This window comes from Vombatus ursinus, unplaced genomic scaffold (genome assembly GCF_900497805.2).
Source record: "Vombatus ursinus unplaced genomic scaffold, bare-nosed wombat genome assembly UNPS02014778.1, whole genome shotgun sequence".
Lineage (NCBI taxonomy): Eukaryota > Metazoa > Chordata > Mammalia > Diprotodontia > Vombatidae > Vombatus > Vombatus ursinus.
Window position 1 is genome coordinate 45817519 of NW_020954556.1, and position 19631 is coordinate 45837149.

General features: G+C 35.9%; 1 protein-coding gene across 2 annotated transcripts in view; it reads left to right on the top strand.

The window, feature by feature from the left end:
• The window catches only part of FBXO11 (F-box protein 11), a 113271-nt gene that overhangs the window by 86150 nt on the left and 7490 nt on the right, over positions 1–19631 (top strand). For both annotated transcript variants that reach the window (XM_027865067.1, XM_027865066.1), the window contains 4 exons: positions 411–517; positions 596–733; positions 18305–18522; positions 19277–19362. In XM_027865067.1, coding sequence (XP_027720868.1) covers positions 411–517; positions 596–733; positions 18305–18522; positions 19277–19362 — 549 coding nt within the window. The remainder of the gene's footprint in view (positions 1–410; positions 518–595; positions 734–18304; positions 18523–19276; positions 19363–19631) is intronic.

Here is a 19631-nt window from a genome sequence, read left to right on the forward strand (position 1 = left end):
AGTCTACCTTTCCAGTCTTTATACATCTTATTCACCTTTACATATTCTTCATTTCAGTCAAACTGACCTACTAGAACACACACATCTTACTGGTTTCTACCCCCATGTTACCTTCCCCCCACCCTGAAACTGTTTTGATTTTGGTACATGTCTTCCCTGTATATAGCATCCTATGTATGCATAGCTTTAAACAATGTTTGTTGAAATGAATTGAACCAAGCATTCAAACTTGTTAGAATCAGCTAGAGTTTACGTTCTTTTGGTATCAGTTTTCAGAACCCATGGTTCAGTGTTGAGTCACTGTGGACTTGAGAAGAATATGAATTTAAAAGAGAGTAAAATTAAGTAAGTTCTTAGCACAGCGCTAGTAAAATATGCGTAAGTTATTTCAGATTTTATTTTCCTTCCAGTTGGTTCTGCAGTATGTGTTAGTGGACAAGGAGCGTGTCCCACTATCAAGCACTGCAACATCAGCGACTGTGAGAATGTTGGACTTTATATAACAGATCACGCACAGGTACTTTTTAATTCTAAAATTTTTTCTTTGATGTTTGGAGAAGTTCTACTTTTGCTGACTTCTGATTGTTTGCTATAGGGGATATATGAAGATAATGAGATTTCCAATAATGCTTTAGCTGGGATTTGGGTTAAAAATCATGGAAACCCCATTATTAGACGGAATCACATTCATCATGGACGTGATGTTGGTGTGTTCACGTTTGACCATGGCATGGTAAGAACATTTCCTTCTTGGTAGAAAACGTCTGATTCACGTCATCAACTAGATGATTCTTACTTACCAGTAAATATTTGGACATACTAATTTTTTTCCTGAGTATATTCCAAACTTTATAAGCCAAAGTGCAAATGGAGAACGAATTCCAGTATGATTCATTGATATACACAGCAGTTCACCATTTCCTAAATTAGCAAATTGACAAGCATTTATTAAGCAGTAGTGAACTGGGCACTTTGTTAAGTACTGGGGAGGTAAAGAAGGGCAAAAAATTGTCCTTACCCTTCAAGGAACTCACTATCTAACGTGGGAGACAACACACAAACAACAGTGTACAAATAATATATATATGTATGTGTAAATATGTGTGTTACGTGTATATGTAATACGTATGTGTGTTTGTATGATAAATTGGGGATAGTTTCAGTGGGAAGGCACTAAAGATTAAGGAGGAGGATTAGGAAAGACTTTTTGTAGAAGGTTGCCTTTTAGCTGAGACTTGAAGGGAATTAGGGGTGCTAGGAGGCAGAGATGAGGAAGGCCATTGTGTTCCAGGCATCAGAGACAGCCAGTAAAAATACTTGGAATTGAGGAATGGAGTATCAATGTTTTAGGAATGGCAAGAAAACTAGTGTCATTGAATTGTAGAGTACATGGTGAGGAATGAGTAAGGTTTAAGAAGATTGGAAAAGTAGGCTCCAGGTAATGAAGGGCTATTGAAGCCAAATAGTATTTGTATATATAAGCTTTGAAGTAATAGGAATCTGCTAGAATGTATGGAATGGGGTCTAGGAACTGGGTTCAGACCTGTGCTTTTTGGGAAGATCACTTTGACAGCTGAATGCAGAATGGATTTTGAAGCATAGAGATCAACTAGCAGGCTATTGCAGTAGTCCAGGCATGAAGTGATGGGCCTGCATCAGGGTGGTGGCTGTATGAGAGGCAAGGAGACAAAGAAGCGAGATATTGTAAAGGTAAAATTGACAGTGCGGAGTGAGCGCAAATGAACGGTTTAATTAACAGAATACTTTGCTAAGACAGGAAAAATTTAAAAATCAATTCTTTATAGCTTTAACTACTAATGTAATGTTGACAAGCATTTTCAAAATTTTAAGCCTTTAGGTTTACAATTAAAATCCTTTCAACTTTTTCCTTGGTTAACTTATAAGAAGTTAAAAATCAAACTGCCTTTATGCTGCTCTTGTTAATTTGTTCTGTCTTTTATTTAGCACTTACTATATATTTCTGAGTTTTTAATATTTTTAATGTTTTGGCATTTGAGGAATATGTCAGTATAGGCCAGGGGTCACATGTGGCCTCAAGGTATAGGTATAGGCCATTGAATACATCTTAAATTTGATTCTTCTTCTCCTTCCACTCTTAAAGTCAGTCTTCTGGTAGCATTTAAATCTCCTTTATCCTAGGTTATCAAGACAGTTATTTTTCAGTTATGCTTTACTTGCAGATTATTCATTCTTCAAATGTACTTTACTTCATATAGCAATTCATGTTTCCTGATTGCTTTATTATCTCATTTGATTCTCACAACCCTATGAAGTTGGTGGTACAAGTATTTTGACCATTTTATAGATGATGAAACAGAGGTTCAGAATCAGTAACCTAGACCATCTGATTTAGTGTTCTTTCTACTTTGCCACCCTGATCATACGAAGAACTAAGGTAGATATAGATTTCCATCCTCTCAAGTAGTTTAATAGGACAAAAGACATTTACACAAATCATTATAAGACAAGGCAGCATGTGATAATCATAGACTTAGACTATATCAGGGTTCTCATTTTTTTGGTCTGAGGACCCCTTATACTCTTAAAAATTCTTGAGGACTCCAAAGAGCTTTTGTTTATGTGGGTTTTATCCATGTTTGTGTTATCAGAAATTGATAACATTTTAAGATATTTATTAATTTGTTTAAAAATAATAAACTTATTACATGCTAACCTAAATAATATTTTTATGAAAGTAACTTTAAAAATAAATTTAGTGAGGGGCAGTTAGGTGGCGCAATGGGTAGAGCACCAGCCCTAAAGTCAGGAGGACCTGAGTTCAAATCTGGCCTCAGACCCAACACTTGACACGTACTAGCTGTGTGACCTTGGGCAAGTCACTTAACCCCAATCGCCTCACTAAAAAATAAAAAATAAAAATAAATACATTTAGTGAGAAGAGTTGCTTTGTTTTATGTATTTTTGGAAATGTCGTTAATGTCTGGCTTAAGAGAAGAATACTAGATGTTCATCTATTTCTTTATTCAGTCAATTGCAATGTTATTTTGGTTGAAGTATAAGAAGAAAATCTGACCTCATGTACCTGTGTGGTTGGAAAATGGAAAAGTATTTCAACAGGCAAATAACTTCTCAGTATTATTATGAAAATAGTTCTGACTTTTCCAATCCCCTGAAAGGGATTGGTGGTCCACACTTTGATATGTCTATTTGATCCCCAACAGATGACCTTGAATGACCTCCAGGGGGCAGAATCTTAGTACTCCTCAAGGTAGCCTATTGTCTTTTTAGAAACTTCAATTACTAGGAAGCTTTTCCTTATGTTGAACATGCTTTCTAGCTAAGCAGAATGAATAAGTCTAGTCTTCTTTTCTATGTAACAATCCTTTTAAGTATTTGAAGACGGCTAGCACGCCCATCTCTTTCTCCTTCTGTCTCACCTCCAAAGTGAACAAGGTTTCTCTTTGATAGGCTAAACATGCTCACTTTCTCTGATTTATCCTGTGGCTTGATTTCTAGTTACTTTAATTCCCTGAGCACCCTTCTGGATGAATTGCAGTTTAAGATATGGCACTCAAAATGGTTGCATCGTTCCAGATGTGGTATGAGTTAGAGTATAATACTCCCTTGTCCTGGATATTTATATTTTTGTTAATTTAGTATTAGGTGAGATTAATTTTTTTGTTTACTATATCACACAATTGATTCATGGAACTTACATTCCACTAGAATCCTCAATCATTTAAACTCACTTTTTTCTAACCATTTTACATCTCTCCTGTACTTGTATAGTTGGGTGTTTTCTTTTTTTTTTCTCCTTTTTTTTTCTTTTATTAAATTTCTTCTTATTCACTGGAACCTACCACATCTTATGAAGATTTTTTTTTTAAATTCCAGGCCTGTTATCTCAAACCCATTCTATTTCTCCCAACCTTGTACCTCCCAACATTTTGATAAGCATGCCACCTTCATCTAAGCCATTGATTTTGTTTTTTAACAGAATAGACCCTAGGACAAAGCCATTAGAGCTTTCCCTCCAGTTTGATATGGAACTGTTAGCCAGTAGTCTTTGAGTCTAGTCAGTTAATCCCTTTTGAACTCCCTACATAAGTGTATGATCATCCAGTCCATACATTTCATGGTATGTTTGTATGGAAGCAGGCAGGTGTCATGGAAAGAATACTCAACTGGAGCTGAGGATACTCATAGGACCTTAGTTTGAATCCTGACTCTATGATTGTGGATGAATCACTTAACCTCTCTGAACCTCCTGTGAGGGTGTTGGACTAGATGAACTCTAAGGTCCTAGATCTGTTATCTTATAATTTACATAAAATAGAGATTTCCTTATTAGGTGCTAAAATCCATATATGTGTCTACAGGACACCCCTGATCTGTAGCCCTCAAAAAGGGAAATGAGCTTAGGTCTAACATGACTTTGTCTTAATCAAGCCACGCTGGCTCTTAGTAAACACTTCTTTCCTTTCTGAGTGCTCACAAATCATCCCTTTAATAGTCCATTTTAGAATTATCATAGGGCTCATAGCTCTCTTATCAAGGTTACCCATCTCTAGTCCAGTGTCATCTCTCCTGTTCACTATGATTCCTCAAAGATCAGTAACAGCAATTTAGCAAGCACAACTTCAAGGTTTTTTCAGTACCCTGAGTCATAGTTTATTCTGGTCAAGACAAGTTGAGCACATGAGGGCAGGTAAGCCCTGCTTATCTCATGGCAGGACCAAGGATGGCCAAAGCTTTTGGACTTTGAGAGGCAGCATGCAGCTGTTGGAGGTATTTGTGGGGATCAAATGGAATAATAGACGTTTTACTACTTTCTAAACCCACTGTAAAATACAAATTTAAATATTTTGAGAAGTGCTCTAGAAAGATTAATCTCACAACAGTGCAGGATGGATTACAAGAAAAAAAACGTTAAATTAGGGAGGCTATTTAGAAGTTTATTATAATAGTGCTGGCAGTGGGAATAGAAGGGAAATAACAAATTTCAGAGACATTGGAAAGGAAGAGTAGAATCAGCAGGGATTGGTGACTGGACGAAGGAGGAGGAGAAGATGCAGAGAGAGCCTTTCTAAACTCACAGATTCTGCTTTGGAAGGGATTTAAGAGAGCATCTCTTCTAACCCTTCGGTGTGCAGGAATTGCATACCACCCCTAACATATGGTCATTTAGTCTGTACTTAAATGTCTTCCAGTGACAGGGAATTTGCTACTGTGTAGTACAGTGGAAAACGGTGTTTGAATTGGGAGTCAGAACTTGGGTTAAAAGTCCTCCTCAACTCTCATTCCTCCTGTATTCTCTGAGATGTCATTTAGCCTCTCTCTGTGCTTTAGCTTCCACTTCTGTCAAATACGGGGGTTGGACTAGGTGATCCATAAGTTTATCTTCTCCTAGGCTGATAATCCTGGCTCTGTGATTGTGGATGAGTCACTTCACCTGTCTGAACCTGTTTACTCATCTGTGAAATGAGGGTGTTGGACTAGATGAACTGAGGTCCTAGATCTGTTATCTTATGATTTACATAAAATAGAGATTTCCTATATCTCTGCATAAATTTATTTAAGATTAATTTCTCAACCCTGTCTCCCAACATAAGAACACTTTAAAAGCATCAAGAGCTGTACTCCTCAAATCTATCTATCCTGCAAGATTTTCTGTTATTCAAACAATCTAAATTAGCAGTTTCTGACAAAGAAAATTTCAGTTTGCCAAGAGCATGACTTGAGTTTTTGTTCTAGGTGACTATTAAAATAGTGATAAATTCAGCAAGTATTTACTAAGCACCAGCTATGGCCAGGCTAAGCATTGCTATTTGCCTTCATCAAACTTGCATCCTTTTGGGTTGAAGCAATATGAGCACAGATCAGCATATATTAATAATATATTTAATATTCCATATGTTACTATATACATATATTAATATATGTAATATTTATATTATATTACATATAAAGTAACTTCCATCAGCTGATTAGGAAAGATCTGTGGAGTCGGTGTCATTAAAGGAAGTTAGGGATGAGGAGAAAGTGCATTCCAGGGATAGGGAAGAGCCAGTTGAAAGGTATGAAGATGGGAGATGGGATGCCTCACGTGGGAACTTGGAGCAGGCAGACCAGTTCTGACTAAGACACAGAGCCTGTGAAGAAAGGAAATCGGAGTAAGCTTACAAAAGTCAGCCAGAATATAAAGAACCTGAGAAGCCTGGCAAAAAAGCTTATATTCCATCCCAGTTGGAAAATAGTGGACCTTCTTGAGTAAGGAAATGACATGGTGAGACCTGTGGTTTAGGAATGTGGCAGCTCTGTGTAGTATGAATTAGAGAAAGGAGAAAATGAAGGTTGAGAGACCCTTGAGGAAACTTTTGTGATAGTCTAATCTAGAATAAGAGACTGAAAAAGTCCTCAGCTAGGGTGGTGGCTCTGTGGGAAGACAAAAAGACATGTGAGACAGGGTATTTATTCAGGTAGAATGGACAAGACTTTCTATCTGAGTAGCTATGGGAGGTGTGAAAGAGGGAGAAGCTGAAGATAACTTTGTGATTGCAAACCTCTGTGATTAGAAGTATGGGGCTACCCTCAACAGAAATTGGGTGGTTAGGAAGAAGAGAGGGTCCAGGAGTGTGGTGGGGAGGTGTTCATTTATCAGAAATAGGAACATCAGGAAGAATGCTAGATTAGGGGAAAGGGTAACAATGAACTTATGTCCAACAGTGACAGTAAGTGTAGGATTAGAGCTTGGGATAAAAGATTAAAGTTTGTTATCTATCTAAAGTTAACTATCACAGAAGTGATAGTTAAAGCTGTGGGGTGAAGTGTGATCTACAAAGGAGAAAAAATACATATGTAGTGTGAGTGTCATTTATCCCCTCTGAAATGCTAATACTAGCTGCTGTGACAGATCATTTCCATTAGTCTTTTAATTGGCAGCAAATTAATAGATAGTGATTTTGAACATCTTTATATCCAAATTAGGATGCTTTCCTGCCATTCTCTCACCTTGACATTTTATCTACTGCCTTTGACAGACTAACTCCCATCCTAACCCCACCTTTGAGGACCCTTAGGTTTGAGAGAAATCAAGAGAAGCTTCCCATAGGAGGTGACATTTCTCTTCCTCAACTTTACATGTGTTTACTTATCACTATGTACTGATCTACATAATACTACCCAGTAGGATGAAAGCTCTTCAGAGGTAGTAACTGTTTTTTGGTTTTTTTTTAAATATCTCCAGTACGTATCACAGTGCCTTGTACATTATAGGTACCTAATGGATCGTTGTTGAATTGGCTATTTGCTGTGCATGAACTCTGTTTTAAGATTGATCTCTTACCATCACTGTTGCAAAGAGATTTCTTTTCTCACCAACATTCAAATAGACATTCCTCCAAAAGAGTAACTTTTTTTTTAAAGGCACAGGTATTTGCAATATTTTAATATTGTCCTGTCAGGCAAAGGGCTGCTGAGGGGTAAAGAGTAGTAAGAGCATCAGGGAGTAGAAAGTATCAGGGAAGGAATTATTTTGGGGGCAGTAATTACTTTTTGCCTATTCTTAATGGTATTCTTACAACTTACTCAGAGGTTAGGATGGAATAACAGAATTGGGTGGGAATTAAAAGGAAATTGACCAGGTATGCACATCATAACCACTTAACTGATGTTTGTTGAATTGAAAGCTTGGTGCTTGATACAAAGGCATGTAGGATTATTGCTTTTTTCCTTTTTTTCCCCCCTAAACTTAATGATTTCATTGGCAGAGGGAACTCCAAGTGAGAAGGGGGTTGCCTGATAACCATAGATTGAGGGGTTGTGACTTCTCCAGGGTCACCCAAGCCCTGTGTATTAAAGGCAAAATTACCTGATTCCAAGGTTGGCTGTCTATTGCATTGTGTTGTCTGTCTTTCAACCTACAATTCTCAGGAAGCCTCTCATCCAAATATCAGCCAGGTCCAATTGTGATAGCTTTTAGTTGTTTAGTATTATTTCTAAGCCAGCTGTTTCAGTACCAGCATGGCCCGTAAAGGTGCCATGCCCTCTCTTAGTAAGTTCACGTGCCAGTTTTTTTTTAATGATCATAAAGTTCTACGGCATTAAAGAGAAGTTAATAAAAGATTAACTTTCATTTGGTTGAAATGATTATATAATACTGTGATAAGTAAAAGATGAATTGAAGTGTTGATGCAAACTTTTAAAATCTTTGAAACAGCAGTTCTATTGTCTTAAGTGGTTGATGTTTTTGTTTGTTTTTGGTTGGTTGGTTGTCTTTTCTTTGTTCTTTTTAGTGCTAAAAGTTTGTGATTAGTGAGGTGACCTCACTGAGGAAAGGTGGGGTGGCTTTTTTTTGTTTGATTTGATTTGTTTTTTTTTTCCCCTAGCTTTGTTTTATGTAGAGATACAGAACACATTCAAAAAACATTCAAAATAGTTTGCCTTACTGCTTTCCTCTCAAAAATATAAATTTCTTGTTTTATACTTTGAAGTTATATTTCTTTTCTTCTGGTGACTTATTTAAAAAACAAACTTTGAACAGAATACAAATTCTTCTTAAACATATACTATTTTTTGTGAGCTTTTTGTTTTGAATTCCTGTACTCTTCAGATTGGTTGAAAAAGAGTTGTCTGTCCTTTGTTATTTGAATCTGTTATAGCTCTCATCAGGCTATAACAGATATAATAGACCTTTTTGTATTTCAGCCATTGTTGAGGTGTTTTTAACCTTTTTTTCCCCCTTGCTTGGAAGTTTCCCAGTATTTGAATTAGTTTATATGGCTGAATTTCAGAGCTGCTGCTACTAAGAAGTTGACAAACTGTCATTTTAAAAATGGAGGAGGCTCTTGGCAAACTGAAATTTTCTTTGTCAGAAACTGCTAATTTAGATTGTTTGAATAACAGAAAATCTTGCAGGATAGATAGATTTGAGAAGTATAGCTCTTGATGCTTTTAAAGTGTTCTTACGTTGGGAGGTGGGGTTGAGAAATTAATCTTAAAAACTGAGAATTTTTTGTTTATGTGAATTCCCATAAATCTATATCATTGGACAATTTTCTATTGTGGATATCCATTGTTTGCCAAAATAAGAGTATTCCAGCAAATTGCTTTGTGGAAATTTTGATTAATTTAATCAGAAATGGTTTTCCTTTAGCCTCTGGATATAATAGAATAATAATTTAAGAATACAGCAGTCCTTTAAAAATCATATTTGAAGGGGAAAAAAATCCAAGAAAATATTACTCAATAATAGTACTATCATCCTTGATACAAAATGGATAATAACATTAATCCCGAACATAAAAATGCACTATAGTATCAGGAATTTTGACAATTTATCCTGATTTTACCCCATGGCATTTTAGCAGGTTTACTATCCCCTTTTTAAAATTTTCAATCCTTCTTTTAAACCTCTTCAACTGAGGAAAAACTGTACTTTAGATGAGAAAAACAGCACATACTATACTATTCAACTTTTGATTAACACTGGTGAGCATACCAAAATGTTGAGCTTTGTAAAGTATTGATCACTTTATATATAATATTTAAAAATACTCAATTGAGCTGTAATATGGATAGTTTTGGGTGCAGATGATGGTACAAAACTCATAGATTATGTAGTTTGAGTGAATTTCTTAGAGTGAAGTGATACTTAAATTCGTTAACTACTTAGGTTTGGACTTCTTTCTTATCCCTTCAGATGGAGAAAAATGTTTTGTTCTCTAGGTTAAATAAGTGTTCTAAAAATGTTTGAGTATAAAGTTTCCGTTGGGTTCGTGAAATGGCTGGACCCAAGTTCCTAACCATATTTCCTACTACCTACAAAATCTCTCTACTTGTCTGCTCTACCATTTCTTCATAATCATAGTTTCATAGATTTGGACCTGAAAGGAACCTCAGGGATCTTTCTAGTCCAACCCTTCCCCATCCCCATCCCCATCCCCCCTCCCTCTGAGTTTTAGAGATAAAGGAACAATGACCACAGAGGTTATGACTTATTGAAGTCACACAGGGAGTAAGTGAAAGAGCCATTAATTTCACTTGCTGTAAATCATATATTGCTTTCCTTATATCTAAAACTGAATTTGTTTTCCTTTTCAAAAACTAGATCCTCCTAGGCTTCATAGTTTCTGACAGTGGTAGTCTTATTCTTCCAAATGTCTAATACCCATCTTTTACACCTGTTTCCTTTGTCCCCTATCTAATCAGGCACCATTACTGCTTCAAAATGTCTCTCATGTCCAGCCTTTCCTTTTTGTTAATACTGTAATCATTCCAGGTTCTTGTCTCATAACTGAATTGCTATAATGGTCTCATAACTGGTCTCTCTGGCTATAGTCTCTCTCCCCTTTAGTCTCTTTAAGTGTTTACCAATGCCCCATTTGTCCTTCCTAAAACATCACTTTCACTTTTATCATAGATTTACATCAGGAAAGGACTTCAGACTCCAACTAGTACAATCTCCTCATTATAGATTTGAGGAAACCCAGAGAGATTATGACTTGGCTAAAGCCACATACATACAAACAGGCAGGTAGTACTCATCAGAAGTGTCATTTGAACCCAAGTCCTCTGACTTCAGAACCAATGCTCTTTCCACTGTACCATGTTATTACCCTTCAGAGGCAGCTAGGTGGCAAAGTGGATAGACTGCTGGGTCTGGAGTCAAGAAGACCCGAAGTCAAATTCACCCCCAGACGCTTAAGTAGCTGTGTAACCCTGGGCAAATCACTTACCACTGTCAGCTTGTTTCCTCAACTATAAAATGGAATAATAATAGCATCTTTCTCCCAGGTTTGTTGTGAGGATCAAATGAAATATTTGCAGAGTACATAGCAGAGTGCCTGGCATATAGTAGGTACTTAATAAATGCTTGTTCTCCTATTATTTTTTAAGAATCTACAATGGTATCCTAATACCTTTTGGATCAAGCCTAAACTCTATAGCCTGTCATGGTCTGACCCTAACCTATCCAACTTTATTTATTCTTATGACCAACAAACATTTATCCTCTTCAGGCAGGTTTGAGTGCTTTTCATTCCTCAGATCCATTTAAATCTTTTCCATGGCTGTCTTCATACTGTCCTCCTCTTGATATCAATCCTCTTTTATGTCAATATGAGTTTTTTCCAAAATTAAGTTAAATATCTACTTTTCTTCCAATGAAGCCTTCTCTAAACTAGCTTTTCTTCTTTGAATTCTGATAGCATTTGATTGTATTAGTTTACAAGCACATAGAATAGTATGGTAGAAAGTACACTAAACTGAAACCAAGAAACTTCTAATGAAATGAGTTCTAGTCCTGGTTCTGCCACTATAAACTCATGCCATATGAAAGAATTGTGGATATTTAGCCTGGAGAAAAGAGAAATGATAGGATGTATATTATGTCTTCAAATATTCAAAGGGTCCTTATGTGAAAGAGGAATGAAATTCATTCTGTACAACTTTAGAGGGCAAAATTAGAGGGCCTAATGGGTAGTGGAGGAAGATATAGAGATAGAGATTTGATGTCAATGTAAATGAGAAAAGACTGCTTTACAAGGAGTGTCAATGAACAGATTTAAGCAGAAGTTCAGTGACTGGCTGTTAGGAATGAACTAGTAAGTCCAGAAAAATGGGTAATCTTCAAATTAGTGGAGAGAAGGATGGGGATAGATAGCATGAACAGAGAAATGGAGCCAGCTTTAAGTATATTCATAAAGTATGCTGAGAAGTTGTGGTACATTCAGTTTGATAAAAAAAAAAAAAGGAAAGAAAGAAAGAAGAATGATGAAGGGCATTTTGGATTTCTATCAGAAGTTTGAATTTGAGCTAATGCCAACTAATAAGCCACTGTATATTCTTGAACTGGTGATTTCATTACACAGAACCATAGAATTCAAGCAATATTTTAGGAAGATTTCTTCTAGGAATCCTTTGCATGGGTATGTTAGGTACAAGGGCCAGCAATTTTTTCTTGCTGATTAAAATAGACCACTATAAAAATTATGGCAGATAGTTTCCATTTTTTTTTGTAATCATCTGCCCTCCTTCTAGAGGGCACTTAGGAAATTAAAATTTATTTCAGAAACAACAGCTAGATCTGTGCTGGAAACAACACAATCTTAAAGGTACTCTAGGATTTGAGTCTCAAGATATCTGAGAAGTATAAAAAAGATGAAAAAGACCATGAATGATTTTCTTATCAATAAAAACTGACCAAAAAGACATAGAAACTATACATGTTTACTTTCTGATCTATAATAAGCCTTTGAAGGTCATTTTTGCATGTTTAAGACATCAGTTGAAAACATGAGCAAGGAACAAGAAAGTTTTTACAACAGACCACATCTTTACAAACATACAATTGAGTAGTACACAGAATATAGATTGCAGGGTGTTTATGGATTTCTTGAAATCCGTTGACTTGATGTAACAAAATACAGTTTTAAAAGCTTTCCTCAAAGTGTATCAGAACCCCAGAGAAGAGTGAATGACAGATGCAGCATCTTAGACAATTCTGTTCAGAGATCCTATGAATTTAACATCAAGTAACGTTGTTAATGGAGATATTGATCACTAACAGTGTTTCAGTGTCACGAAAGATGTCATGTATAAGATCCAAACAAGATTTCCTTATCAGTGACATCATATGCAATTGGGAGTATTTGGATAACATCATATTATTTGAATTGAGCCCCACAACACTATAAAATGTACTCGGAAAAGTTCACGATAATTTGAAAGAGACTAGTCTTAACCAGTTTTTTTTTTCTTCTCAGACTAGACCTGTGATTTCATTAGTATAGGGAAATCGCAATGAAAACACTCTTTCAGTAATTGTGGATTGGTACTTGCTCTGAGGTCTTAAGAGAATTGCTTTGGACACCGAAAGTTAAGTGACTTGCCCAGGGGCACACAGTATTTTCCAGAGGTCTGACTTGAACCCAGGTCTTCCTGATTCCCAAACCACCTCTCCCTCCACTAGGCCACAGCTGCCTCTCAATCCTTCACATGGGAAGAAAAGAATAAATGAAAAAAGGCACAGATTGTGACATACAGAGTCAGCTAAATAAATAACCCATGGAGTTAATCAATGTGTATTTCTCCACTTAGTTCTACTCTGGTGTCTCATCATGGCATGAATATAACCTTGGATTCTTAAAAGCTGTGCCAAAAAGTGTAAGTTCTGGCACTTTCTACCATGATGGAAAGATAAAATGTGGTCTCAGCATCAGATTGTTGTCCCAGGTCAAGCTTAATTAAGTACAGAAAATACTTATGACCAATAAGCTGTCCCCTTGCTTATAAATTCTTTGGCATTGGCAGACTATGAAACAGAAATACAAAATTGCCCTTGGACCTGTATAGTCCCTTACACTTCTACAGCAATGGTGACCATGCTAGAAAGGATGCTATAGGAATCTCACAATTTTTAACTCTCCTCTAACTTAGCTATTGGTACTCTTAAGTGTGAGAATCTAGTTCAGCAACCAACAAGTGAATGTGCTACTGAAGGAAGTGAATCGTATCAATCTTAACATTCTTTCTATAAATAAATCAGAAGGAAGTTCCTACTAAATAAAAAGATGGCTCATAAATTCTCCTTGGAGAAGCAAATGAAGGAGTTGGTAGAATTTCTGTGTTTTGTTTTGTTTTTGTTTTGTTTTTTCTGTCATGCATTCAAAGGCATCAAGGACATTTCATGAGACTGTCTTCTCAAATTGCAGTGCTTCTGATAAGCATTTGCAAAAACACTACCGTGAAAATAATTGCAGCTTGATCATTTATGCTTTGTCAAAGCATAAGAAAATTGAAAAATTCTACAAATAATTCGAGACTGTTAAAAATAAAAATTAAAAATAGAAAATTAATAAATGAAAAGGCCAACACAATTTTCGTAAGGAAATTTAACTTATGTAAACCAGTTACCAAAATGAGGAGACCACAAGCCCAGGGACTGCTTCTGCCACTAAGTATTTGATAAAGAGATGTGTGACGGTCAAGCAAAATAAAAGTTTGAAATGAAAATTCATTTGTAAAATATTATGTAAGAGGACAGTGGAAGATTATGAGTAGTGTCACTTCATAAAATAGCAAGCAGCAGTGGAGGTTAAAAGCAAGTTTATAGAAAGTTTAGTAAAAGACCCAAAGCCAAATCAACCCCAAAGTCCTTAGTATAATGATTAGAGCATCCTGATCAGGAGCCTGCTATTCTGTTATTTTAAGCCATGATCTAGAAATCTAAATCCCATTCTCAGAATACCATCTGCTTAACCAGCTGTTCAATTCCCTAGGGAATTCATGGATGAAATCAGGAGGGCAGTAAGCAGAAGTGGAAAATATTGGTCAAAAATTGTCTTAATAACTCGTTCCCATCGTTAACAGTGGGGTCATCACATCACATAGTATGTATACTACATGGTAAAATAGAAATTTCACTAAAGAAAGCAAATGTGAGATTAGTAGCAAGTATACCTTGCTGGAGATGATGAAATTAGTGGGCATTGAGGGATTTATTCAAATACTTTGGGGGAGGGAGAGGAATAGACCTTATTACCACCTCCCACAAAAAACAATCACTGAAGTGCCATTAACCCACGTTTGCTTTCCTGTTTCTGTAAACTCTTTGAGAATAATCCATGCACATGTCAAAGACATTCTTGATGAGGATATCAGAAGGGAATGGGATGGCTTTCCATAACAGACCTTGTATTTACAATCATACAGTGAATTAAAAGGTATGGAAAACACAAGATCCCACTGTATGTATTTGAAGACTATGTAAAAAGCATTTTATTTGGTAAAGCAAAACACCACTTGAAAGTTTTTCCTTATTGGTTCTTCCATCATCCTTCAAAGCAAGTCTACTTTCTAGGCAACCCTTAAAATTATAAATTTCAGAGAAGGTGCTGATCTGCATTGACAGAAGACTTTCCTTGCTCTGGTGTTACCTATACTAATGAAACCACAGATCCAGTTCATTCTATCTTTATCCCACAGCAAGTCTAGGCATTATTAGCTGCTCTGCTTTTGATAGAGAGAGAGCTCCAGCAGATGTTTGGACAGTTGAAAGCCACCCGTCATGCCTCTATACCAGGCATTGTGATCCATTTACAGGATTCACATTTATTTGCCTTCAAATGAGATATTTGTAAAGCACTTATTTTTTATGTGCCTGGCACAATGTAGGCAATTAATAAATGCTTGTTCTCTCAATTAACACACACACCCCTTTCTATCTAGGTGATTTGTGGTATTTGCTAATGACAAAATTATTTCTCCTACCACACCACTGATCTTCACCCAGTGTTCTCCACCATGCCTCCCTCTTCTGATTCCTAGATTTCTTCATGTCAACATACCTTCTTAATATATAAGTCTGAGCACTTTCCTTCCTCCCACTCTCCTACATCTATAAGCTATATCTACCTAGACCCATATTTAAGTTGTTGGTTTTATCCCATCAAGTCTCAATGATAATGTGTAAGATAAAATGTGCCTCTTTGAGTAAAGATCTATAATTTTAATTTGCTTCTTACCTAAACTTGATGCATTTGTATATAAACATTTGACGCCATACATTTTAACTGTATGTTTTATTGGATTTTGTCTCCTGTGAATTTTTAAGTGTCTCCATTACTCTTTTTTTTTTACATTGTATATGTAAGATACACATCATGTTCTCCCTTCCCTATTCTTTGTAGTTTAAAGCTGTTCTGATTAGGTCTTTGTTAAGACACTGGGAAAATATATTCTTAGCAGTTATTTCTTAGATGTACTTCATCCCTGATCAGAAGTGTGTCATTTTTATATTTTAGACCATAGTCCAGAAATCTAAATCCCACTCAGATACTACCAGCTTAGCCAGCTATTCACTTCTCAGTGATGATAATATATGACTGTAAGTAATGGAACACCACAATCTCTGAATATTTAAAGTTGCAGATTATCCAAATGACAATAGAGAGGCATATTGTAGACTTGAATTGTTTTAGCATATTAATGATAAACAGTTGCACAGGGTGAGCAAAATAAAGACTTTATCAGAGTTATTTTTTAAATGTGGTTCTAAATTACAAATTTTTAGGAGAAAAATAAAAGCACCATGTAGTTAGAATGTGAAAGTGGCCAATATCTGTGTATCTGGCATTTTTATTTCATTTGTGTACTATAATAAATACTGTTACCATATTCAGCATACATTTTTTTGATTCTGAATTATAGTAAGCAGAGCATCTTGAATGTTTTAATGTATTTGAAGTTGATATTACATTTTCATATATTTTCCCAAATTTTTGAAACTGGACTGAAATTTTGGACTATACCTGTGGTTTTGTTGGTACAGGGAACTCCAGATGAGAAAACTCTGCCAATGCAGATAGGCACCTGCATTAATAATCTTAAAGAATTGTTCAAAACAAAACAAAAAGAATTGCCTTGGGTTACTGAGAAGCTCAATGACCTATCCAGGATGGCAAAGCCAGATAGGACTTAAAATCTGGTGTTTCTGATTCTGAGAATGGCTTTCCACCATAAATAAAATGCAACATAGTATGCTAATCTTCTTTGATTTTTGTACTTAAAAACTCACTCATTGTACATAAGATTACTTTATTTACCAATGGGTCCAATTTTTTTTAATGTGTATATTGAAAGAAAGGGATTGCTAGGGATTGAGAAAAAAGAGCCTTTTACTTGATTTACTAGCACTGAGTTTTATATAGAAACATTGTTATGTACATAGCATTCCAATTTGGGATGGCAGGTGTCCCCTCTCCCATGTACTAAGAAATAGGAAGATAAGACACTGTTGGTGGTTTGTGGAGAAGGGTCTCAATTCAGGAGTATGAATTCAACAATTATTTATTATATAGCTACTGTTTTCAAGGCATTGTGCTAGGCTGAACACAATACAATGTAAGGGATGGCTGTTGGAATTGGACAACTCAAGAAGTCAGAGTAAAGAATATCTTCCATGTGATTAGACCTCCATCTTGCTTCTGACTGGGTGGTGTTTTTTTTTTTTTTTAACTTTACTGAGCCATTATGGAAGAGAATGCAGTCTCTCCTAGAAGCCCTACACATTCTTAAGGGGTTTTCTCATTGTTACTACTAGCAGCAATGAGAAGCACATATGGGATAGGTTCGAGCCTGTGCATATTCCCCAATGTAGGCCTCTTTTTTTTCCCTGTAGAAAATATCAAAAACACACATAAATGCTGATTATATTGTTGGATACATAAACTACAATAAAAGTTGCCTTTGTTGCATAGGCTAACCAGATTTAGCCTGTTGTAGGTATTTTTTTCCCAAGAGCACTGATATGTGTGGAGTTCGACAGTGATACTGACTCCAGTGGGAGTTAGGACCAGGAGCTATGATGGAAAGGAAGGAATTGCTTTAGAATTTACTCTTTAGTAATTTTCCCCTTTGCATCCTTTGACTTCTTTGCAGAATGGGGGGATCCTGGATGGTGGGACATTGCATATATGGTCATAATTTTTCAGTGTATTGGATAATTTTGCTCACCTCTTTTCCCCCCTCTTTTTATGGATGTCTTCTGTGTGTGGAAGGGATGTAATTAAAAACAAAAAATATCAGTAAAAATTTACTTTAAAAAAAGAATTTACCCTCTCATGCAACAAATATTAATTAATAAATACCTTTTATGTATAAAGCACTCTGCTAGGTGCTGGGTGATTGTTTTTTTAGGGGAAAGGTGCAACTTACATTTTTAAAGAATTGCCTGAGCCAGTGAGAGGTTAAGTAATTTATTTGTCCAGCATTGTAAAAGAAAAAGTGCTTTCAGTCAAAACGACAGGGTTTTTATTCAAATCCTCCCTCAGCTATTTGTCTTTTTGAAAAGCCAAATCACTTAACTTCTCTTGAGTTAGTTTCCTCATCTGTAAAACTTGGGCAGCAGCAGCACTTACCCCTATATAAATATCAGCTGAGATATTTTTAATTACAAGTCAGTATGTGTCAAGCATGGGATTGGAACCTGGGTATTCCTGACTGGAAGGTTGACTTTCTATCCATTATGCTGTGCTGGGCCCCTAAATTCAAGGAGTTTACAGTCTTTTGCTTCCCCTACTCTACTACTTTCCATGCAGTCTTGGTACTACCATTCTAAGTAATAACAGGGACCAACTTTGGACCCCTATGCCACCAGACTGCCAGCTGTTGTTTGTATATGAATGGACTTGGCCATAATACATTAGTAACTGAATGTACATGATTAGGAGTTTTGAGTTTTCAGAAGACAACTTATGTTTAAATAGCTCCATTCATTTTAGAAAATAGCTTTTATATAAGTAACTAATTTCTCTGTTTGCAGGGTTACTTTGAAAGCTGTAATATACACAGGAACAGGATAGCAGGCTTTGAGGTGAAAGCCTATGCTAACCCTACAGTAGTTCGATGTGAAATCCACCATGGTCAAACTGGAGGCATTTATGTCCACGAGAAAGGAAGAGGACAATTCATAGAAAATAAAATCTATGCAAATAATTTTGCAGGTGTATGGATTACCTCAAACAGTGACCCAACAATAAGGTATCTATATTAATATCTATATATCTATATTAATGGGTGGAAATGACTTTAGGAAAACCATTCACTGTGGGATTGTTATGGAAAGTCAGGATATGTTGGCTCAGTTATATTTTACATAACTTACAAATGTGATATGACAGAAATGCTAGTACCAAAACCTACTACTACTAACCATATCTGAATTCATAAATGCTCTCTTGATCTATATGTATATGTACATGTCCATATATATGTTACTTATGTAAATGGTCTAAGCCATAATGTTTCTAAAAAGCAACTTTCTTTTAGGGAATTTTTCACTAGCCTATAATTTTCAGTTCCTAGTTTGGTATGTCAGCTCTCAAAGATCCCTGAGATAGTGACGAAGCTGGCCTCTAGCCAGATTTTGCACATCTGTTACTGTATGTTTCATGTTTTGTACTGCCCTCTTTGGCCACAGGAAGGAAATAGGAGTAGCACAAGTCTTTCTGGCTGCATGTGTACAACAAAATTCTTATCTGATCAAAAAATATAGTTTATTTTTAAAATATGGTTTGTCCAAGCAGACTTTCCACTTTGCCTTATAAAAAAATTAGTCTAACATTGCTAGTATTATTAGTCAACAAATTATTAGTATTCAAAAAAATTGTCTGTAAAGATAAATAGAAAAAAAATTTTCCCATTGTCATTTGATTATGAAAAAGGATTAGCAAATAAACACACACATATACATTATATATGTGCATATATACAAATGCATTTATTTTAATTACAGGGGGAATTCAATATTTAATGGAAATCAAGGAGGAGTTTACATCTTTGGTGATGGAAGAGGCCTTATTGAAGGAAATGACATTTATGGTAAGCTGGTAGTTTTTTGTTTCATAAAATCAACAAGGCAGAAGGAATTTCAAATCTGTGTCTTTTAAAGATTCTGCAAAAAAACAATTCCAAGACTTTCCTTGGCAATCCATTCCAGCATTTCCATCCAATGTGTAGTTTGAGTGCTTTATGCTTTTGAGTAATTTTTTTTTTTACATGGAGAGAAGTATTTATCATGTCCTGTGCTAAACTTTTGTCCCTCAGCTTTTCTTTCTAGAGTACCACTCCAGTTCCATGAGCTTGGTTTC